General features: G+C 29.1%; 3 protein-coding genes across 4 annotated transcripts in view; 2 read left to right on the top strand and 1 right to left on the bottom strand.

Annotated features, from left to right (window-relative positions):
- LOC119668502 (sulfide:quinone oxidoreductase, mitochondrial-like) lies at positions 1 to 14,553 on the top strand. 2 transcript variants are annotated; one of them, XM_038078034.1, is made up of 8 exons: positions 1 to 292; positions 11,053 to 11,094; positions 11,293 to 11,398; positions 11,473 to 11,697; positions 11,777 to 11,977; positions 13,535 to 13,744; positions 13,803 to 13,989; positions 14,061 to 14,553. In XM_038078034.1, the coding sequence occupies exons 1-8, from the start codon at positions 177 to 179 to the stop codon at positions 14,369 to 14,371; spliced, it is 1,398 nt and encodes a 465-aa protein (XP_037933962.1). In that variant the 5' UTR covers positions 1 to 176; the 3' UTR covers positions 14,372 to 14,553. The 2 variants fall into 2 exon arrangements, with proteins under 2 accessions (XP_037933962.1, XP_037933963.1); XM_038078035.1 differs by lacking the exon at positions 11,053 to 11,094.
- LOC119666025 overlaps positions 1 to 25,258 on the bottom strand; it is a gene marked incomplete at its 5' end in the record, with an annotated part of 335,995 nt that overhangs the window by 11,383 nt on the left and 299,354 nt on the right.
- On the top strand, positions 20,691 to 23,892 carry LOC119668497 (kinesin-like protein KIF23). The gene is made up of 6 exons (XM_038078028.1): positions 20,691 to 20,881; positions 20,945 to 21,691; positions 21,751 to 22,297; positions 22,358 to 22,679; positions 22,739 to 23,301; positions 23,358 to 23,892. Exons 1-6 carry the CDS (start codon positions 20,871 to 20,873, stop codon positions 23,838 to 23,840), a joined length of 2,673 nt encoding a protein of 890 aa, XP_037933956.1. The 5' UTR covers positions 20,691 to 20,870; the 3' UTR covers positions 23,841 to 23,892.

A 25,258-nucleotide genomic window follows, 5' to 3' on the forward strand; every position in this document is an offset into this window, starting at 1 on the left:
GGACAATTTCGTCAATGAAAGAAGACGTACTCGTCAGAAGTGAAGCGAGTTAGTTTTAATTCAAGCATTTAAACTTTTTTTTTCTTATTCCTGTTCCATGTGAAATTAATATTTAGTTTTATTATAAATTAAATAAATTATTTCTTTAATCAATTGAATTAAAAATTAAAAGTAAAATGAGTTTATTCCAAGTTATTTCAACCAAATTGCCTAGTTTGTCCGGTCGTTGCCTGTGTAGTGCAACTTTCAAAAATTTTTCAACTACACAAGCGCTCTCGGCGGAAAAGAAAGAGTGAGTAATTTTATTTGTTAATTAAATTTCTGTATTGCTGCATATTGAAAATACAATTGTTAAATTAAATATAAATTAAATTTTTTAATAATAACTTTAATCAAATTTTTTTGAGTAAACATAAGTTATCTGCTTAAAAAGAATTGATTAATTTGCATGTTTCATTCTTCATTCAAATGCTTTTTATTCACTAAAAAAGTTTCTATGCCTGCACGTCCGTACCCTCCCTCCCTGCTATGATTTGATGAACTCGTAAATGAAAGCGAAATACGTTTTGTTTTATAAAAGTTGTTGTTACTTTGTGTTGTTTTTAACAATTTCTCTCTCTCTCTCGGATCAATTTAAGTGGCATTATTTTTGTTAATTTTTTGTTTTTTTATTTCTATTGCAGTGTTTTTAAAAACATTCAACCATAACAATATATAAGACAATTTCTCTCATTACTTGTACATAATCCATTTTTATTTTTATTTTTAATTAACTAAAATTTTCATTTCGATATCTCAAGTGTATTGCGTGTACATCAATTTTCATAAATTCTAATATTTATGCCTGTACCCAAAGGAACTCTAACCCATAAATCAAAATATATTAAACCTTAATGTGAAAGTTTTAAGGAAAGCGATAAAATAATTACAATTATTTATATACACTTATTACTGTTTTTATATCTATTATGTATACAGATATATTTTATATATTCTTATATACAGTGAATCAAAAAAGTTTAGGTACAGAGCCGTTTACAAACTTTGTTTCCCAATAACATTTTTCCATAAAACATGAAATAAAAAATATTAATAAGATTTTAGAGAAAAAATATTAATTTTATACTTTATATTTAAAACAAAATTAATTCTTATTTTAAGGGCATATTTTTCATTTTCAAAAATTTAGACACCCTTAAAAAATGTTGTTTAAAATATAGTAAAATTTCCATAACTTTTTCGAAGTACCATTTTTCAAAGAAAATGTTGAGCTTATGAAGACTTCGAGTTACAGAATTATTTTAGTTATGTTTTTTTACATTTTACATATAAAACATCTGACAAATACATATAACATATGTATCAAATTTTGATCATATCGCTTGTGGAAAATTTATTTTTAAGGACTGCCTTTAATTTATTTTCAACATTTTTCTCATTTATATAAAAGCTCTTTGTAGCGTAAATTATTCTTATTACCGGCTTTAATGAGCTAAACTGCCTAAATGAGACCAGTGAGATCATGGTATAATTGACATAATTGACCGAATCGGACAAAGTTATGACTCAACATACTTTTATAGTAAATTCATATCTAACAACTAAAGTGATTTTTTCTGCTATTCAAAATAAAGAACACCTCATTCCTGAAATTAATGAAAAATATGTTTGAATTTGTTTGTTTAATAGTATATACATGTTTGTCGATTTAAACCCAACTTATCTGTACTAGGAATTACATTTTAATTTTCAAAATATTTGAATAAAGCATTTTATATATATTTTTATATCTATAAACACGAGATCTTACATTCCAATCACCTCTATATATCCACGACATGAGCTGCACTTAACAATTATTATCGTAACGCAAACATTATTGTTATTATACATTATTATTGTTATTATTATACATTATTATTGTTATTATTATATATTATTATTGTTACTTTATTAACAATTAAAACGTTTGCTGTCCCTAAACTTTTTTGATTCACTGTAAATTATCTCTCAACACTTTGGATTATTTGTATATATAATACATGGGCAGTGATAAAAAATGGTATTTGACATGAATGACTAAATAGTACATTCATTAAAAGCAAATAACAAAGTTGATTACTCTAAAATCGCTATTCCTCCTTTACTGTATATAATCATTTCATTCTCTTCTTCGCGCTTTTCATAACTCAAAAAAATGTTCTTTACATTTCTAATGCCTTTAAAAACTAATATTGCATTTAACATACATACATACATATGTATCTAAATGTGCAGAATGTGAAGTAGAACATCTGCTAGGCACGTATACATGTTTTTGCATTACTTTTAGATCACACAACTCTATTTTCAATACATGAGCTTTCTATAAAAATTTTAAATAAGTATATGAAAAACTAAATAGAAAAAAAATAAAGTAGTATAAGAATAAAAATACGCATATCAATACATTTATATATTTATATATTTACATATAAGAAATTTTAATCTTTTTCGGAAGTACTAATGAGTGCGATTATCGATCAGTGTGTACTTCTTCTCTTGTATCATTTTTCTTTCGTTACTTAAAGTTACAGGAGTCCTCAGCGCATCCAAGTAGTTCCTTAATCTTCCGTCACATATTCCGATATTATACTTGTATGTCATCAAAATAAAGCATCACTGATATCCTATATCCACCGTTCTTCCACAGAGAAGAGATTTCTAGTTAGTTGCTTCCTTTTGTCTAATGTCTTAAGTGCGTTTATTCTAATTATCGATTATTTTTAACATAAATCTTGTATCATTTTTCTTTCGTTACTTAAAGTTACAGAAGTCCTCAGCGCATCCAAGTAGTTCCTTAATCTTCCGTCACATATTCCGATATTATACTTGTATGTCATCAAAATAAACCATCACTGATATCCTATATCCACCGTTCTTCCACAGAGAAGAGATTTCTAGTTAGTTGCTTCCTTTTGTCTAATGTCTTAAGTGCGTTTATTCTAATTATCGATTATTTTTAACATAAATCGCAGTCTGTTTTGACTATCAATGTTTATTCGAAATATTTCATTCGAAAATTATATATTTACCACTATCAAATGCTTTTTAGTTTTTTTTAAATCTTTTTGAGTATATTGTATTTTCTACTCTATTAGTAATTATGTTATGAAATAATTTATATTAGTTCCGCAGTAAATTTATATCTTCATCTATCCTTGTGTACTTCGTTCCATCTTATTTGTCGAATTTCAATGCTAATGCACTTGTATACTTCGGTCCAACTTTTTTTACTTAATTTCAATGATTTCATCCCTTGTTGCGGTTGCAGTTTTATGTGTTTAAGTCTTTATTACTGTTAACACAACATTGTCTCATTTTCTTTCCTATTAAAACATCTATTGAGTGCTATCCAGAGAAAACATGTTATTTGGCATCGGAAATCATTGCTGTTTGGAGAATTCGATATACTAAAACTGTCTATAGAGAATAATATGTGAAAGTTATGAAGAAAACGGACAGTACAGTTCCAGTTAACTATGGGTCCTATTATACTATAAAAATGTAGGTCTCTTTTACAAGAACATTTATTTTTAGAGCAACTGAATATCTCGAACTGTACTTCTATAAACTGAACTTTTAACTTATATTTGTAATCACCTAAATAACTCATTATCATATTTCAATCGCATACTAGGTACAGTGAATCACCCAAGTCATCAAAGATACTATTGAATAGAAATGTTTTATGCACTAACTTCCATTTCAACAATTAAAGAAAAAGGGAAGAAGCAAGTTATATTTTGAAAAAAATAAGTGTCTCACATACAATATAAGCTTTCTCCTATATGTTCATCTTCAAGAGTCGTTACTCTAAATGTGTAGAGAACAGGAAATATGTAAAAAAATAGGTTCCTCAATATCATCCTCCTCTAAATAAACTAAATACATTCTGTGCTGCGATTGAAAACAGCATGAAGAAAAGTTTTTACTTAAATAAATCGACCAGTATTATAGTTACACATAAGGTCATTAAAAATTATATGAGCCTAATTTTTAATTATATTAATTAGGATTGTACACTTAAGTCTTTTCGTCATTTAATGCTAAATCCGGTCTTCGGTTCTCACTGTTGCTTTTAGGAATTATGTGATTTTATAAGTTTCGTCAATAACTAAATCACAAATAATTTTTTTTTTTAGAGATGATCTATGGCATTTTATTTTTCACATGCATAAACAATAGGTCAGATAGAAGTTAATAATAAAAATGGCTTTTTCAAACTTCAAGCTTATTATAGCGTTTTTCATATGGAGATTCTTTATTATAAGTGACTGTAGATTATCTAACGTTGCAAATATTTCTAATAAGAAATATTTCGAATATGTATATCCTATAGATCAGTTGTCATACATCATTAAACAAATTCTTTATCAAAAAAAATGTTTGCAGCATTTTAGGCAAATAAACTTGATAACACTTGATTAAAACACGAAATAAAAATAAAAATCTGATTAATTTTCTATCTACCATAATAATTTATGATAATTCTACTTTTTGTTTTGTTTTTTTTTGTTTTTGTTTTGCTTTGTGTACGAATTTTTGTTTTGGAATGGAAAACTACTTGCCATAATTTATTAATAGGTACCAACTGGCACGAGCATTTTTTTGAGCTTCTTAAAAAGCAACACGTATTTCAAACAAAATTTTGTTTGTGTCATAAAAAAATAGTAATAAACAACAAAAAAAAGTGCTAGATCATCATAAGAGTTTGCCTGTACTCTATAGTCGGTATATCACTTTTCTGTATATAAATACATTAACGCTAATTACTAAAACAAATTTAAAATAAAAATTTCTAATTGAAATTGCATATAAAGAAAAGGTTATTTGACATAATGGAATGTAAATAAAATTATAGATGCGTTCTGTCTTGTAGTATAGATCCAATTTTTTAATAACAATTAAACAGCATTGCTTTATGTACAAATGTAAATTAATATTTGGTAATAATTGAATTATAAAAATCTTAAATTAAAAAGGTGGAAAAATGTATAGTTTTGATGTATAGTTTTATTATTTGTAAAGTAAAATTCATATTTATTGTTAGAAATAAAATATTGCAGTCTAAAGAAGCAGTCTAGCTCAAAACGTAGTCTCTGACATCTTCAAAATTGCTAAATCGTTGTTCTTTCAGCAAATTTCTTATAAACTTGGACATTGGTCTTGATATGTAACAATAATACGGTGTTAGTAGGTTTCTCTTTGGTTCTTTCAATTAATTTTAAAGGGATGCAGAAATATATATGCATTCTGATATTACCATTTTGAATAAATATTTAATCACTGCTATATATATTCTATAAGCAAGCTTGTTTTTCTTGAATATGTAAAATTCTATCAATCATATTGAGATGCCCTGTTAAAATATCAATTTTATATTAGGCTTACTTACAGGTTAAAAAACTATGGAAGATTCTTTAAGAAGTGCGACTTACGAGCTAATGTCAAAGTAATTGTTATGATTATTGTGTTTTCAACTCAACCCACAATTTATTCCGTTTAATTTTTATTTGAATCTTGACATATCTTCACTTACAATATTTATTTTTTTATGTATGTGTGTAACAATTAGAATTATGTTAAATTATATTTTATAATTTCTGGAAACGCTTTATAGTTAAAAGTTACATTAAAATAAAACATTTCAATTAGTTTTTATTATATCCGTGTATAGATACTTTTATAATTCAATCAAATATTATATCATTTAATTTTTTAATTCATATACCAATTTTAATTTTTTCAAATGTTTATTAATTTGAAGCTTTACGCAAAGTACGCTTTAAAGGACCTTGAAACTGATACTTATCATCAGGTTGTCTTTTTTCGAAGACTCTTTCGAAAATTTTTCGTCTGACTTTATTCTATAGATAAGATGATGCATACTCCACAGCGCCACTGACCATATCCTGATATTTATTTCCATTTTATTATCTAAAAACATTAAAATGTAACCAAAAATATGGAGCAAGAAAAGGTTTAGTGATAGGAAATGTAAAAAAATGGAATTAATGAAATGATAAACAACGTAGTAAACGTTAGCAAATTAAAAGCATTTGTTTAGAAACAAACTGAAAAAAATACCAGAACAACGTAATATATACATTAAGACTGAAAAGTTTTCGGAAATTCTCATTTAAAATTCGCGCGCTGTATATTTTTCGATATTTTAAGTTTATGTAGTTTGGCAGCACTGTCCTTAATTACTATGCCAAAAATGAGCTCGATCTGTCAGACAGTTCGTTTACGGCAGCTGTTGAAACCAGTTCACCTCAGTAGTGCGTTGCGAAATGTCTTCGACGGTCGTACGACCGTCCTGGAAGGCTTTGTACCACTCATAAACTTGAGTTTTCGATAAAACTGATTCCCCATAAGCCTTTTGTAGCATTCGCAACGATTCTGCACACGAAATTTCGTTCGAAACACAAAATTTGATGCAAACTCTTTGTTCAATATTTTTTTCCATTGTTTTTTTCGCAACGCCCTACTGAGGTGAACTGGTTTCAACAGCTGCCGTAAACGAACTGTCTGACAGATCGCGCTCATTTTTGGCATAGTAATTAAGGACAGTGCTGCCAAACTACATAAACTTAAAATATCGGAAAATATACAGCGCGCGAATTTTAAATGAGAATTTCCGAAAGCTTTTCGGTCACAATGTATATTGAAGCAAAATTGGACATAAATTCTGTTGTGATGAATAGAGTATATTTGATTGACAAAATTTTCGTTTAATAATTTTCATTAAATTTTAATACTCATTTCTAAGTTTGTTAAATTTCTCGTGCTAACAGCTTTATGATCATACATTAGTTTTGGAAGTGCTATAATTAAAAAATTATATGCCCGAATTTTCTATGTAGTGCTCAGGGAAATGGTAGTATATTATATAAACAAAAAAGATAATGATAAAATAACTATATTTTCGTAGAAAGTAATTTTATAACTATTGGCGTTCCTAGAAAAATTAAGTGGTGTTCCTCTAATTGTTTACTTAATACAAAATTTATACCAATCGAACGCAAACACAAAGCAAATATAATTAAGTTAAAAAAAAATTATAATGGCATAAATTATAATCAGCCGCTGCGATCGAATACTTAATAAGTTTTTGATTGATTAAATTTGTGTATCGATAACAATTAATACAATACCTTATATTGAAATTAATTGATAAAGGTTGCCTTTTAATAGTATTATACCGCTCTGGTATGTTGCCAAGACCAAAAATCAATAAATAATCTCTTATTTTATTATTAAATCTTTTAACACAAACTGAAATGTAAAATAAATTTAACTTTTTCAAGAACAAAATAATTATGTTAATGAGAAAATAGGAAACTTTAAATTTTACAATTTAAAAATTAGTTTCTTGTATATAATTAATAAAATAAGAGAATGTGTAATATATGAAATATATAAGCTTATATAATTATATATAAATAATTATGCTAATTATGTTATCGTCATTAATTTATAAGCTAAGTTGATGTAATGAGTATTTGAAACAAGCACTTCATATAAATTCTTTATCGACATTAGGCAGATTACTTTTACAGAAAATTTATCTCCAAGTACTATAAACTTTTTTCAATGAATATTTCTGTAATATTTATCTAAGCTTTTTGTTTTTTTAATATCTTAACATATCATATTTCACTTAAAAAATTAATATATTGACTATACAACCAAAAAAAAAAGGTTTAATCTCATATTAATCTAAGTGATTTAAAATCTTTAAGTGTCTTTTTTTGAAAAGACAATGAAATCCAATAGAAATGAATATTAAAAATTATTAAATAATATACAAGGTATACAAAAGTTATGTTTAAAATACAAGTTTGTTAATTTATTAGAGACATAAGTTTGATTCTTATGTGAGTTCTTTTTAACGTGAAGACATATAAAAGCCACTGTATTACACAAAAATGTGAACAATTTGACAATATCATTTATTGAAAATATCATCTATGCTTTGAAAATAGATGAAAATATCATCTATATTATATATATGTTATGTAACCTTCTTTATTAAAATCTCTTCTTTCGCACTTAAAATTATCAACTAATTTAAATACTGCATATAAATATTCATTAATTAATTAAATAAGAGAATTTTTAATTTAAGCACTTATATTTACGCCACTTTCTTATTATCTATTAATTATACAATATATTACCTTGAGATGCATTTGGGTGAAACGTTTATGACATTAAATTCATTATATTGTAAAAGAATCCAATGTATTCGTTTTTAACCTCTAATGAAAATAAAAAGCTCTATTTTCATAATCAATTTTTCATTGAATCCAACTCTCTTTCTTTCGAATATACTTTTAAGATTCGTGAACGAGTAGGAGAAGCAAAATATAAATAATTGAAAATTATTTATCTAATCTTAATACATCTTATTATCTTTTTCTTATTCTGCCTGTATGTTGGCGTGTTAACGACAGATGAAAATGCAAAGCCCTAATTCTTTTCATATATTATATTAAACTAACCCATGTTACTTTCGATAGGTATACAAATCTATTTATATATAAATTTTACTTTACTTTAATAAAGTGCTGTTAAAAAGCATTAAATTGTGATATAAATAATTCGAACCTAAGGCTTCGTTATCTTTTTTCCTTGATTTCGTAAAAATGAAATTAAGTTAATTTCGAAAGTGTTTATACTGCCATAAATTAAAGAAATCATATGTTATTTGTTTACAAATCGAATGTTAAAAATTACATGCTCCAAACACCATTTGTATCTGGGAAATTTTAAAAGTATATTATTATAACATTCAATAGTTTTATTAGCTTTAGTGAATATCAGGTATGTGAATTATTATTTTTCACTCTATTTTAAATTAATAATATTTACAGTTTTTTCTCTATATTCAAATTTAAAAATTTGCACTACTTTCTAAACATTTTCCCGGTTTTATTAAATTTAACTGTCACTGACATTTATCTAAAAAAAATGTCTTCTTTTCGTTATCTCAATTTTATCTTTTGCTTACAATTTATCTTACGCATAGATGCATTTGAAATGTTCCTTAATTTCAGCCTTCGTTTCAACGTAATTGAGGCCATTTTCTTAATTTCGTTCTAACCTCAAAACTGAATAACCATATATGTTGGCGTATTAACGACAGATGAAAATGCAAAGCATTAATTCATTTCATAGATTTTATTAAAACAATTCAAATCACTTTTGATACATTTAGAAACCTATTTATATATAAATTTTACTTTACTTTAATAAAGTGCTGTTAAAAAGCATATATGTTATATATAATAAATAGTTCGAACCTAAGGCTTTGTGGTCTCATTTATTGCTGTACCAATCTCCTGAAAACTGTAGGACACTAATAGATAAAAAAACATTCGCTACATTATCTTTACTTCTTTTTACAGAATATCTTAGTCTTAGGATTAATTAAGTTAATCCTAATAACTTAATTAATTAATAATGTCTTTAAAAATAAAAAAAAATCTGTGTTTAATATTAATAAATGATTTAAATTTATAATTATTATTTACTTATGTCACTTAAGTAGATATTATAAGATATAGAAAAGATCGGGTTCTAGAGGGAACTTAACATTCTCTCCTATGCGAAATTATTAGCTGTATCATTGTGCATAGTTTTCTTTGTGCATATAAGCTAAAATATAAAATTTTTGGAAAGCCGGACCAAATTGAACAGGTTTTATAGGTGCTTGATTATCCGAATATCATTTAATCCATGTTAGTATTCTATAGCACAGAATTCAAAGGAATGCACTTCTGCTTGAACAACTATAGAAAGTTTTCTATTTGAACGGCTAGATTGAATCTAAACGTCTGTACTAGAATTTAAATTTTAGTGAAAATAAAAAACTATTTGAAAGCGGGTGAATTAGAATTGTGCCAACTTTTAGCTTTAATGATCTATAAAATATTTCAAAGTATTTTTATTTGAATTTGCATTAATATTGTACTGTCAAAGGCAATGTTCGATCTTATCCCAGACTTAAACCCAGACTAGTTTTATTAGACTACTTTGGCCTTATTATTATTTTTAAGTCTTGTTTGCCGGTAAGAGAAAGGTTTTTGTGTTATGCTTTTGTTACCTATGATTTTTACCTATTAGTGACTTGATTCTGCTATATCACACTTTAGCAGTATTGGAATATTTTCTCAGTTGTGCGAACTGTACGTAGATTTCAGTTTCAGGTTAACATAGGTTGCCTCTTTTTTCTGCTACCTAGAAAGTTATACGTAATAACTTGGACACAAACTTTATTATATGGTTCGCAGCAATATTTTTTACGGGTCTTTCCATGTAATACATATTAGTGGTATATATTTGATGCCAAATATACTATAATGTTTTTGACAATATTCTTAAATTGTTGAACTTGTTTTTTAAGAAGAAACTGGAAACTAGGGATTTTTATTTTAATTTAAAAAAAATATTGTAGCTTATTAATGATCGGAATTTATAACAAAATAATATCTTATTAACCAATAATTTAATTATGTTTTCCCTTTCGAACATAATTTCTGCAATATGTTTATTTGTTTAAACCGCGTTATAAAAAACTATCTTAACTATTTATTTTCCACTAATAATTAATTTTTGTATTTGTGCACTATTAAATAAAAAAATTATTTTAGTAACAATTCCATACCACGTATAAACGTATTATGGTTAAGTCCGATGTTTGCAATAGCAGACAACCTATACTGACTCCAAAAAATTTGGGAGAGCACATAAAGTTAATATATATTGCATTTATTAGTTAATTTATAATTTAAAAATTTTTAGTTTTTAGATTAAAAATTGTATTGCTTTTATATTTAAATTGCGTTGATTTGCATTTGAACCTATGAACTAATTGTAATTACGAATTTAGACGCATCATAATAGTGATAAGAATATATTTGTTGTATTAGTCCATAGACTTAAGCTCATTATTCTGATTATACAATAATTGTACTGATCTTTAATAATAAATAATTTTCCCAGGCGCCAAGTCAAGAGGAGATGCAAATGGCAATATTTGAATAGGTATGGTTGTAGTTGCATATTGATGCACATCAACTGAAACCAATAGCACAATTCCTTTCGAACACCCGTGATACTAATTTTTTTTTGATTTTCATCTGCACTATACTTTGAACCTAATCTTTAAAAAAACAAAGAAAGGAAGAAGTATTCTATTTAAATTATTTAATTTTATAATTATCATTCATTTATTTTTTACAGATGTAATGTGTTAATAGTTGGAGGCGGTGCCGGCGGTTGTGCACTTGCCGCAAAGCTGTCCTCCAAACTAGGAAAAGACAATGTTATCGTTATTGAACCTTCAGATGTAATATTTATTTAGTTATTCTTTTATATAAAATATATTCTTATAACTTCTTTTATATATGTTACGCTTTAAAGAAACATTACTATCAGCCTATGTTTACACTAATTGGAGGCGGAATGAAACGTTTGGACCATTCGTATAAGCTGATGGCTAATGTTTTACCCAAAAAAGTGAGATGGGTAAAAGATAGGGCTGTAAATTTCGATCCAAAAAATAACACCGTTTCGACAGCCAATGGTACCAGCATAAGATATGATATGCTCCTTATTGCCACAGGATTACAACTAAATTACGACAAAGTAAATTTACAAATGCATTATTTTATTAAAATTGTTTTAAAATTGTAATATGATATTAAATTTAATTATTTACTATCAGATTCCGGGGTTAGTTGAAGCGCTCTCAATTCCTAATGGCAAAGTTTGCTCGATTTATTCTCCAAAATATGTTGACCGCACGTATCAATGCCTACGAAATATTGAAGATGGTAATGCTATCTTTACGTATCCAAGTTCACCAGTCAAGTGTCCGGGAGCACCGCAAAAGATTTTATATATAGCGGAACATTATTTCCGAAAGGTGAGTTTTAAGTGTAATAAAAAAGACCTTAAATATACATATGGCATTGAGATGTTCATTCTGAATGTTCTGGATTTGTTGTATATCACACTCTATAACTAAGTTTATGATAGTATACAGCTTAGTACCCAACTTCCTGTCCACAGTAGGTCTCTTAATTTATAAGGTCAAGTGTAAAGCAAACAATTAATTTACAATTTTTTGTATTGAAAAGAGGATTGTTGACTAATGAATTGTCAACTTATGGATTCCTTTACATTTGGACGAATACAAGTGACGGTACAAAAGTAAGAATTGGATAAAGAACTTATAGTAACTTTTGTTATAAATTGTGTGAAACTTTATCCAAAATGTTTAATTTGTTGAGCGTTCAAAATTTTTTAAACCATTTTACGCTAAATATAATAAATTATTTTGAATGTTTTCATATAGGTAATCTTTAAATTAGTTTTCAAATATGCCTTCGCTTTAAAATGAATCTCTGTATACTCCACTGCATGGTTGAGTTCATGTGTGGTATATATCATAAGGTGATAAGCAACATATTGATAAATCGACATTCATCATCCGTGATAATAGCATATTCCATCACAACTATTCATGAATTAATCAAGATTCAGCAAAAAACTTAATCGAAAATAAATAATATTGGAATTGAGCTTCAATTTATCACAATTTGACCGAATATTTGAGTTATCCAAAAAGTATGTACCTAATTTACTAATCTCATTGATCGACATTTGAAACAGATTTAATGATTAAAAATCGTATTTTAAATGTAAACTACTCTCCTTGTTAATATGATTTAAAGAAAACTTCCAAAAGTATTTTAATGGAAACATATCCTTAGTGATTCTGATAGACTATTCGTTCCAGCCATATTATTCAACTTTTATTGCGCAAATGTTAAAATTTTGACAATAGTTGTTTTAGAGCATCGACGTATATAATCGCAAAATAACGATTTGTTGAATTCAGATTGATGCTTCTCACAACTGTGCAATATCTTTTTTTTTTCTTAACTTTATAAATTGAAAACCCTAACTTTTTAGGTTATCGTAATTATTCTATTCTATACAATATTTTAGGTAATCGTCAGTCAAAGGCAGTGATAATTCCATTATCCTGCAGATAAGCACCTTTCCTTAGCAGAATAGAAACAAAGATTGCTCAAGAGTTATAGTACTTAATATACCACCTAAACATGTGATCTTATCTTAAACTAGTTTCAAATATACTAGTTTAACATATCATATGGAACTTTTTGTAACATTCTTACATATATTCTTACATATATCTGCTTTTCTGCGTACACGAACGTCACTATCGTAAGATCTTTTGATCCGTAGCAAATCAAAAAATCTTGTACAAAGTATATGCTGATCTTCATTAAGTAAATAACCTAACTACAATTTGCTTTTAGATTAGTTTTTTGTCACAAAGGTCTATTATAGTGGGAATGTTTCTAGTCCCTGAGAAGCACTTATCGTTTAATTTTTTGATTTTTGAATTCATTTAATTTCTTTAATTAAGTCTTAATTCCTAACCCTCTAATAGCTCAACAAACGAAAAAATATAAATGTCATATATAACACATCTCTACCAGTTATCTTTGGTGTGAAGCATTACGCGGATGCACTATGGAAAATTATTGAGAAACGGGACATTAAAGTTAATTTGCGACGAAATTTAATCGAAATAAAACCGGAGTCAGACACTGCAATATTCCAAAATCTTGACAACCCCAGTGAAACGTTTGTGGAAAAAGTAAATACAAATGTTAATACAAAACTGTACTCGTATAGTAAATTAATCCTTTTTACAGTACAATATGTTACATGTAGTCCCTCCAATGAGCTCACTAGATGAACTTGCAAAATGCAAGGAACTAGTAAATGAAGCTGGATTTGTAGATGTTGATAAAGACACAATGCAACATGTTACATATAAAAATGTGTTTGCAATAGGAGACTGTGCCTCATCTCCAAATTCAAAAACAGCCGCCGCAGCTGGTAAGTATATATTATTTACATTATTTTACTGTTTTATTTATTTTAAATATTTTTTTTTAATTTAATTTTAGCTGCACAATCTCCTGTCGTATACCACAATATGATTGCCGCTCTAAATGGCAAACCTCTGAAAGGAATATACGACGGTTATGCATCATGTCCATTAGTTACCGGTTATAATAAATGTATATTAGCAGAGTTTGACTATAATCTGACACCACTAGAAACGTTCCCATTCCCACAAAATAAAGAACGGTACACAATGTTCATTATGAAGAAAGACTTCATGCCTACACTCTATTGGCAAATGATGTTAAAAGGCTACTGGAACGGTCCAGCTCTAATGCGTAACATGATGTCAGTATTTAAATTCGGCAAATAGTGATTGTATTCAGAAGTATGTCTGTTGTAAAATCTTCTTTCAATAATGTCAAACTTTTGAAATTATTTCGACTTAATGGTATTTTTAAATTATAGTATAAAATTCTCACGTTGAATGTAATGTATTTTTATGAAGTTTTTTAAAATTTGTAGAATTTTTTATTAAATAATTCTTAATGCAAAAGATAAAAAAAATTTAAATTATTTATTTCAAAGGTTTAAATAAAAAAAAATATTGCTGCAAAATATGTATTACTCTTACATATTTATTATTTAACCTACATTTTGTAACTAATTGATATGAAATTATTCTCCTTACTTCTATTTAGCCGTAAAGATGTGCAAATAATATAAGTCTGAAAGATACGGGGGCTGCCTTTTAAGTCTGGTCTATCAAACCTGTCAATGAAAGCATAGTGCTTAGTAAATAAAAATGGTTTGATTGTTTTTCAATGTATTCTCCATAATGATCAATATATTTTTCCATTCGATTGAACCATTTTGCGAAACAATTTTACCACTTTGAATATGGTATCTCCAAAACCTGGGTTTTGAATGTCTCAACGGCATGTTCGGATGTAGAAAAATGCTCAACACGCCTTTTTTTCATAATGTATGAGAACAAGAAGAATTCGGATGATTCGTCAATTCGACGTTTTGGGTGCTCAAAAACTCTTGATGTGTGGGAGCCCGCATTGTCGTAATGGGGGATGATCTTCTTTTGACGGTTGATTCTACTCTCAAGTTTATCTGAAAAAACATGCTACCATTTGCGTGGATTTGCTCCTTCTGCACACAACTTTTATTGAATTCTGCTTACTGTGGTAAACCCAAACGCGGGATTGCGTTTTTTTTCGGGCTCATAAGCGTATAATATGGTTTATTGCCTGTCACAATATCATATACGTGTTTTGAGCTACCTAGGCCGTATTTTATCAGCATTTCGTTGCACCAATCAAAACGTGCCTTCTCTTAAACGATTCTCAATTTATGGGGATTCTAACGGAAACAAACAGCTAAATGTTTATTTAATATTGAATGTATATTGGTCCCACTAATGCTCAAGGATGCCTTTATCTTCCGGTATGTAATCACTTCTCGCACTGCATTGTTTTGTGGCGAAAACGACAACCACGCTATTTAACTCGAGCCAACGTTTTTTAACCACTGGAAGTGGTGTTTTATCACCAAATGTCCAACTCAGTTGATCAATATATTCTTTTCTAGTTAAACCCCATCGAAAATTGTAAAAAATCATTGCACGAAATGTCAAACTTTCGAAAAAAAATGTCAAAATTCATCTAGCAATACATAGTGTTGTCTAGGCGCAAGACTTTAAAGACAGCCTACGTACTGCAATTAATTCCAAGGACTGACTTTAACAATGCATAAAACGTTTTATTTGAAATTCAATTCAAAACTGTAATTGAATATTTCAGAGCAATGATACTTGAATTAGTTGAATTCTAGAATTCTAACAGAACGCTTTCCGTTGAAAACTTCAAACAAGTGCTTAAAATGTTTTTTCTCCATACAGCAGACATTTTTATAAAGTATACAATTTGCAATTTAAATGTAATTTTTAACGGAACTATACATTTGATTGTGAAAGTATCAAAAGCCATATGATATATCAAAACAAACGTATCTAAGCTGATAGGAAGTAGCTTTCAAATAAAAATGCTTGCGATTGCACAACTCCTTTTGAAGAATAAAACTCTGCTTTCTATTATATAGGGTGTTTGTTGAAGAGGGTTAAGATTTGAAATTGTAAGAAAAAAATAAACAAAAGTCAAATATGTTTTTCAATAGATAATTACATAACATTAATCACTAAAAAGTATTAGTCAGTGCATTTCATGGAAGTAACTTCTAAATCACATTCTTGAACTCCCAATCTTTTACAAATTTTTTTCAAAATTTAAAACTGTTCACGAAGACTGGTGCACACAGTGTTTCCAAAGCTAAAATTGTTTACCTGTCCACATACACCAATGCTGCCAACAAAGGAGACCATGCACCAATTCTAAAAACAATATAATCATCAAATACTTGCTTTAATAACTCTATGATCTCTAAAGAGCCCTAAAGAGTGAATTTCTTTCGACAATGCACTCACATTTTAAATAATATATCGTTAATGCTGACCCTGTTTCCGTGGCCATTGACAGTGATATTCCACACTTTTTCATTTTTGAACAAGAACGGCTCTATATTCTTGCAAGTCCATTAAAACAACTAAAATGAAGAGCATCGGTAGCAGATAAATTACTCTTAGCTCTTCTTTACTTCAAATGTGATCATTTTTTTAACAATACTTCTGAAATTAAAGGGAAACTTATTGACTAAGTGTCTATATTTAGAAGTAACTTACAATATGCACGATATAATACAGATGTGGCTCGAATATTGTCTATTAAGAACCATGATTGGTTTATGTGGTTTCCTTCTTTTTAAGGTACTCATACAGAAAAGAGTCTGTATTCGTGAATTAAATTTTAAAAGTTGCTAAAGCTATAAGTTGCCATTCTCTGATTGCACCAGTTGAAAGAAAACATCCTTAACTATTATTCTATTCCGATTTTCACATCAACAGCATTTTCTCAAGACATTTGGTCTATAAATATTCCATGTAATTATGTCAAAATTCATACAACAGAATTTAATTTAATAATAATAATTTAAAGATAGAGACTCAGAATTTGTAAAACAAAACAATTTGACTTATTAAGATACTATCGAAACGTTTTTGATGTTTTATAATATATGGTAAATTCAAAGAAATAGTTTTATCGTTAATAACTTCGTTGCGTTAATATTTCAAGATTATCTGCTACACCTTGCCAACGGAGCTTAATGTTTTTGACCGTTCGCTTAGAACTACTTCTGCCCGTATATCTGTAGGAACTATAGGAACTTTATTAAATTTCCGATATAGACAATGAGTGACAATTGCATACGATCCAAAAAATTATGTATTTGCAGAGCAATTCTGGCAAAGATCGTTAAAAGTCTTAAGATCAACCGTAAGACCCTAACGGGGGATTTGTGCTATTTTGGCACAAAATTCTTCCAAAAAAGTTTTATTCTTTGTAATTCGTGATAGAAAGCTGATTTGTTCTATTTCTTTCGTGGTGAAATCAAAACCAGCTGCTAATTGCTACGCTAATCGTGCTAATCGCACGCAAGTAAACAATTAAATTTTTATACAAAAGTGATGCAAAACCGCAATATGTGTATACAGCCATAGTCAAAAGTATTTACACAACGAAAGTTTTTGTACATATTGCATAGAAACATGTTTTTATTGTTGTTGTTGGACGTCAGTTGCAAAAAATTTTTTTGTTTTCACTTAGATTTATTTATGCAGAACCAAATAAAAAAAGAATTAGAAAGATAACTGTTCATTTGACAAAAATATAAGCAACTGCGCTGATGCTTATTAGTAGTCAAAAGTATTTACACACATTTTTTTTGCGTCAAAAGTATTTACACAAAACGTTAATTTCATTTTCTTCTTCTTAATTGATGAATTTTTAAAAAAATTTTTTATTTTTATTTAATTAATATAATTAATATTTGGTTACACCACCTTTGGCATCAATAACGGCCCGTAATCTAGCTGGAATTGATCGAATCCAGCTGCGAATCAATTTGGACCGAATATTCGCTATTTTAATTATGCTATCACTACATTTTGGATTTTTATTAATAGTATTTTGCTGTTTTATAAAGTCTCAACCATATTCAATGACATTAAGACCAGAACTCTGTGCAGGCTATAAAAAAACAGTAGGATTTAACTCTTTTAAAATTGGATTAAGTCCACATCCTTGATAACATGGTGCATTGTCATGTTGTAGAACCCAGTTATTGATTGGAAAAGGTCTATTTTCTGACGTTAAGACATGGTTATTTAAAATACCAATATAACCGGACTGATTTAAGGTGCCATTTTTCGGTACCAAATCTCCAAATGCATTGTTTGATAGACATTCCAAAAACAAAACCGTGCCACCTTCAAATCTATTGAGTAGCTGCACTGCTTTATGCTTTTGGCGTTGTCGAAAATGCATGGAGTGGTTATCAAATGAACCCTAGAATTGAAATTCAGACTCATCTGTTCATAACATATTGTTTCGAAACTGTATAGGTTACTTAAAATACTTTAAAGCAAATGAGAGAATATTTAATAAGATCGTTAGAGTAATATTGACTATTTTGTGCACCACATAGGTATTGATATTAATATTTTTCCACCTGCGATGTAGTATAGCATCACTAATAATCTTGCCACTCAACTTTTCCGATGACATTGCTATTTTGACAGGACTTATTGTAGGATTTTCTACGACTACTCCTAATAATCTTCTGCATTCCCTTTGATTCATGGGAGGTTTCTGCCCAGTTCTCTTCAAATTTTTTAAATTTTCGCATGTGTACTTATTTTTAACTAGATTTTACACCGTTTTATATAAAATTTTGCATAACTTTACTAAGTTCGTCGCCGAAATCCCACTCTTATATTAAGTACCAACCTCAGATCGAATTTCAACTGATAATTCCTTGATTTTTATCATTTTCCTGAATAATTTCTAAAATTTTGAAATCTCTACACTTGTGTAGTTTGTGACAAAAGCTAACAACTGCACTTACTTAAACGAAATCCTAGAATAAATGCTAATTAATATTTTGTGTAAATACTTTTGACTACTAATAAGCATCAGCGCAGTTGCTTATATTTTTGTCAAATGAACAGTTATCTTTCTAATTCTTTTTTTATTTGGTTCTGCATAAATAAATCTAAGTGAAAACAAAAAAATTTTTGGCAACTGACGTCCAACAACAACAATAAAAACATGTTTCTATGCAATATGTACAAAAACTTTCGTTGTGTAAATACTTTTGACTATGGCTGTATATACATAAATAATTATTTACGGAATTTAACTCGTGTCATAAAAGTAGTGGCAAAAAAAATTAATTAGTTTTAAAATTATAACATATAATTAAATAAATAAGTATATGAATACATCAATGATAAATAAATAAATATCAATACTAAAATATTTGAATCTAAATATATAAAAAACTCCAGAAACATGTGCGAACAAAAAAAGTCAAGTACGGCTTTTGATCAGTTAGTTAAGAAGCGCTGACTCTGAGCTTCAAATTTGGCAGGGCATGATTCCAGGATCTTGAAATTTTAAAAAAAAATTATTTACGAATAATTAAATACAAGAATTATTTTCAAGAGCTCTGATGCTGGGTATTTGACAATACTCGAAACAGCTAAAAGATCAGCGAAAAATTCAATTTATTAAAATAATGTATCTGTAAAACACAAGTAAAGTACAAACTAAGAACGTAACACAAATAAAGTGCCAAATTACGTTTTTTACACAGATTTCCATGGAACAGCTTTGTGTAAAATCTAATGAGAACACCAGTGCCGCTAGTGAGATGAGAACAATACAAAAATTTAAATTCAAACTACAACAGGTGATTCAAAAATCAAAACAAATTTTACTTCAAGTGAAATATACGAGTAAAGTCTGTATAGCATTTTCAGATTTCGACAGGGATGTTACGCTCTCTCAGATCATTTTCATTTACTCGAAAATTTGCTGGTCGAATTCACTTGTGTAAATATAGTGTTGCTCAAAGTTACTACGAGTAGCTCGTGGAACAGACCTAACATGAAATAAAAATCCAAATATTTTGATATTTTATCAAGCATTTTCAGCACAATCTGTGTAAATGCTCACAAGTATATTTTACTGATACATTCAAAATGCATGACAAACCGTCTGCAATGATTTTAAGAAATCAGGCTTTAAACGTCTCTCACATTTCTTATATTAATGGTAACAAATATTTATTTTTGTACTATTTACAAAAAAAGGAAGACGTGATTACTAAACTAATTTAATAAGTAAACTAAGTCAATTTTTTCAACAAATAATATTTTTTTATTTCTTTCCGATTACTTTTTATTTATATGTGATGTGATGAACATTTGAAAAAATTGCTTATTTATCGAAATTTAAATAAATTTGTGTTGCTTATATATATTAATAAAGGTTCATGAATCCTTTTATTATATTGACTGTAATAACATTTGCGTAGCATATACTAATTTGTACTAAATATATAATTATTTATTATATATTATTTATTATATTGACTGCAATAACATTTTCATAGCATATACTAATTTGTACTAAAATTATAATTATTTACCATATATTGTAATATGATACTCTTTGTGGTGTTTTACCGTAACAATTCACAATAATTGAATAATTCACAAAGCTGAATTCTATATAACCCACACGTCATTACTAGAGTAACGCCATCTTACCGCGTCGTTTAGCTGTCAAAGTGTGTTCAAAATAACTGAACTAAAGCGATTCAAGCACGCATTTATGTGGAAACTGTTAGTTGCGTAGCGAATGTATTGTGAAAGTTAAAACAAAAGAACTTTAAAAAAGATCAAAATGAAAACTTGGTTAGTAATAATTTATAAATTTATTAATATATTATGTAAAGTTTCTTGTGTTTAATATTACAGCACAGCGCGTACACCACTGCGGTGCATTCCGAAAACCCCAAGGAGTCGCGCACAACAAACGGAACAGATGGTAAACTCTGCGAATAAAATTAAAGATCCTGTAAATGTGTTTTGTAGAGTGCGTCCACTACAATCAAGTGCGGACCTATCAAGTATTCGTGTTAAAAATAGTACGACCGTTGTATTAACACCGCCTGACCAAATATTGCACAAACAAGGAGCGCAGCGTGAAATGCAATACATATTTAAGCATGTATTCGAACCAGAAGCCAATCAAAATGACGTTTTTGCTGCAGTTGCACAGCCGTTAGTGGAGAATTTAATTAAAGGGCGGAATAGTTTATTATTTACTTACGGCGTTACAGGCAGTGGAAAGACATATACAATGACTGGCGACTCACGCCACCGTGGTGTTATGCCACGTTGTCTTGACACGCTATTTAAAACTATAGCAGATTATCAAACTAAAAAATATATATTTAAGCCAGATCGTTTAAATGGTTTTGAAATTTTGTCGGAGGCAGATGCGCTGCTCGAACGTCAAGCTGAAATGAATAAACGATTTGCCAGTAATCGTGGTGGCATACGTCGTAAGGATTCAGACCCTGAAATTGCATCGCAAGCATCATGTGACGTGCCTCCCATACAAGGAATCGATGAAGACAATATGTATTCAATATTTATAACATACGTAGAAATATATAATAATAGCGTGTACGATTTGTTGGAAGAGGGTGGCATTCAGAAGTAAGTTAAAATATCAGTATTGTATGTAATATTCTCTTAAATGTTTATTTTAAATTAAGGACTTTGCAATGCAAAATTATTCGAGAGGACTCTAATAGTAATATGTATGTACATGGAGTTACTGAAATAGAAATCAAATCTGTCGAAGAAGCTTTGGAGGCATTTCATACAGGACAAAAACGTAAACGAATGGGTCACACAATACTTAATGCTGAGTCGAGCCGAAGTCATTCAGTATTTAATATACGTTTGGTACAAGCCCCGACAGATTTTCAGGGTGAAAATATTGTACAAGACAAACGTATAATAACAATTAGTCAGCTATCATTAGTCGATTTAGCAGGTAGCGAACGATGCTCAAGAACTAAAAACACAGGTGTGCGTTTGCGAGAAGCTGGTAACATCAATAATTCTCTAATGACATTACGTACATGTCTGGAATATTTAAGAGAGAATCAGTTGAGTGCAACTGGAGTACCAGTTAAAAAGATCCCATACAGAGATTCAAAAATAACCCATATGTTTAAAAATTATTTTGCTGGTGAAGGGTTGGTCTCAATGATTGTGTGTGTGAATCCGCGGGCGGAAGATTATGATGAAAATATGGTAAACCTAAAATTTAATCATAAATTTAATCATAAATTAGTTTGTTCATTTTTTTTAAAGCAAGTAATGAAATTCGCTGAAATGACACAAGAGGTTCAAATAGCTCGAGCCACTCCTATTAAACCAGAACTAGGTTTTGCACCTGGTCGTAGAAATGCAAATAAGTTATATAAAATTGCTGTAAATAACCTTAATGATTTGGGCAATACTGAAGCTAAAAAGTTGGATGTCGATATTGGCCTTGTCTATACCCTTGGACCTGGATTTCCAAACTATAAGATTGACAGTCCAGAAGGTGATGCAGCTATACAAGAGTTAATGGAATATCTATTACAAAGAATAGAAAAACGTAAAATACTTAGCAGTGATTTAGAAAATAGATGTAAGTTATTTAATTTTATTGTAAACTAAAAATAGATGTTAAGAATATTTTATTTTCAGGTGACAATTTCCGCTTGCATTTAATGCAAGTTGAGAAAGAAAATTTGTCATTGCAAACAGAATTAGCTTCTATAAAAGCAGCTTATAAACAGGAACGTGAACGTAATTTAGCGTTAGAGAATAAAATTAGAGTACACGAAAGTTCAATTGATGTACTAAATAATAAAGTTAGTAAACGTGAAAGACAAATTGATGATTTAACTCGAAAATTAAATGAACAACATAATTTGTTGACACAAAAAGATAAAGAACAACAAAAACAGAAAAAAAAATTTGAATCGAAGCTGGCCGTTGAAGGTGATAAAAAGGATCGTGAGCTTGAAATAAAATTAAGGGAACAGAGAACTAAACTACAAGAAAAAATGCGTTTAAAGGATGAAAAATTGCGACTGGTATCTAATATTATACAGTCTGAAAATATAGCCAGCTTGGTTCGCTCTAATAGTTCCGAAAACTTATTCGAAGCGAAAACACCGTCCACAATGCAAGCATCAGCACCTGTTGATTCCGTTCAAGTAACTACAACGCGCACCGATACGTATTATACACCCAGACATGTTCGGGTAAATATTTACCGAATGCATTAAGGGGGGTATACTAATTGGTTTCTATATTTTAGGGTGCAGCTGCTGCTAATAGTCGTCATCGACGTTCAAGATCTACTGGCGAACGATGGATTGAGCATCGCGCACCTAATCCTGTACCGTTAGGTACAATTTTGCAACCTTATCTCAAAAATCGTAAATCAATTACAAAATTAGCTGAAATGAAAGATCTTACTAGTCATAAAGCGACCAAATATTGCCTTGTCTCACAGGAGGCAGACACAGATGGTGATGTTGAGACAAAACTCTACAAGGGGAATGTTATACCCACATGTGGAGGTGGTGCACAAGTTATATTTGATGACGTTGAGTGTCTGAAACAAAAATCACCAGTACATTCGCCCAATCGAAAACGTCCAAGTACTGGCGAAATTGTTTTCAGTCCAGGTGGCACATCTGCAGTATCAGGTGTTATAAGTACTAATTCTGTAAATGATGTTAACTCTCGTTGCATTATTGGTATTGAAGGGCATAATAATAAACGCTCTAAAATGTAGTTTCTATAAGTAATATAATATTTGGTTTGAATAACTTCATTTATTTTTTATTTGAATTTTTTTTGTTATTGACATTTTTATTCATCACACTATATACTCGTATATTAGTTTTTACTAAATTAATAAATATTTTTTTTTTTTCATTTATGAACCTAATTTTTTAAAATTTAACATGTAAAATACAACCAGTTTTGATATTATCATTAAATTTACTTATTTTATTTGACATTAACATCTTCAAATATATTTTTTGTTGTATACATTTTGAAGGGTTTTCTATTATAAAAAGATATTTGCACTACATGTAAAATAACATAAATTGGGTTTTGAAACAACGAAAAGAATTAGCTAAGAATTACTATTAAGTTATATATTTTTTTAATAATAAATTTATATACATTATGTATATATAATATACAGGCAGTTTCCTTGCAAAGTTCTTCTTGATATATACAAGAAATATATATATTACTTAAATAATTATGTAAGGCTGATTTTAGGCCTAAAGACATCGGTTAATATTGCTAAACAACTTAAAAACGTAGACGAAAACCATAATGACATAATAAAATGGCACTACAACGAGTCTTGGTTTCTACCAATATGTTTCTTGACCGATCACGATTTCGAAAGCATCCTTAGATTTCAAGTGTCTTGATCTATGCTATCCTACCAACGCAGACATTATCACGTTAACATTGCTATTGCTTACGATAATATCCAGCAGATATAGTTTAACGACTCCTTCACTAATACGAGCTATAAAATCTGCTCACGACTGCTTCGAACTAGATTACAAACAGTTTATAATTATAGCATCTCCGGAATCTTTTTTTCTCACATATGTGGCCGATAATCATCCATACAACTTTTTTTTCAAAGGCGGAAAAGCACTCTTACGGCGATTACTTTTTGCTCAGCACCAGAGTTTCGAATCCAAACACGAAATGTGGTATTGTAAGGATTCTCAACTTAAAAAACATTAACAGGCGGTAGGCATAGTTTGATTTAGGCAGTTCAGCAAAAAAAAAAACAGTAATATGCGCCTGTCTATATTTGACAATACCTCGCGGGAAAAGGGAGAGAATGTATTCCTGTCGTAAGAGGCGACTGAAATCCAATGTCCAATGAAATCGACATTAGAGTGTAAATAGTAGTGAGTGGGTCTTACTTGCGGCACCCTACCGGAAGTGTGAATCTGGTACCACGGGATCCAGGTATCCACAACAATATTGTAGTCCTAAACATTTGGGTTGACTCCTTAAAGAAGTGTCGGACTCAAAGATCAGCAGAGGCGTTAGAGAGTAGAATCGAAGCAGTAAAAGTAATATTTTTGGAACTTGATGATATTATTGAAATCGTGAATGACCTGATAAATAAAACTAATGATTCTGAAACTCTAAGCGATTACGAAGCAA

The sequence above is a fragment of the Teleopsis dalmanni genome, chromosome 1 (assembly GCF_002237135.1).
Source record: "Teleopsis dalmanni isolate 2A chromosome 1, ASM223713v2, whole genome shotgun sequence".
Taxonomy (NCBI): domain Eukaryota; kingdom Metazoa; phylum Arthropoda; class Insecta; order Diptera; family Diopsidae; genus Teleopsis; species Teleopsis dalmanni.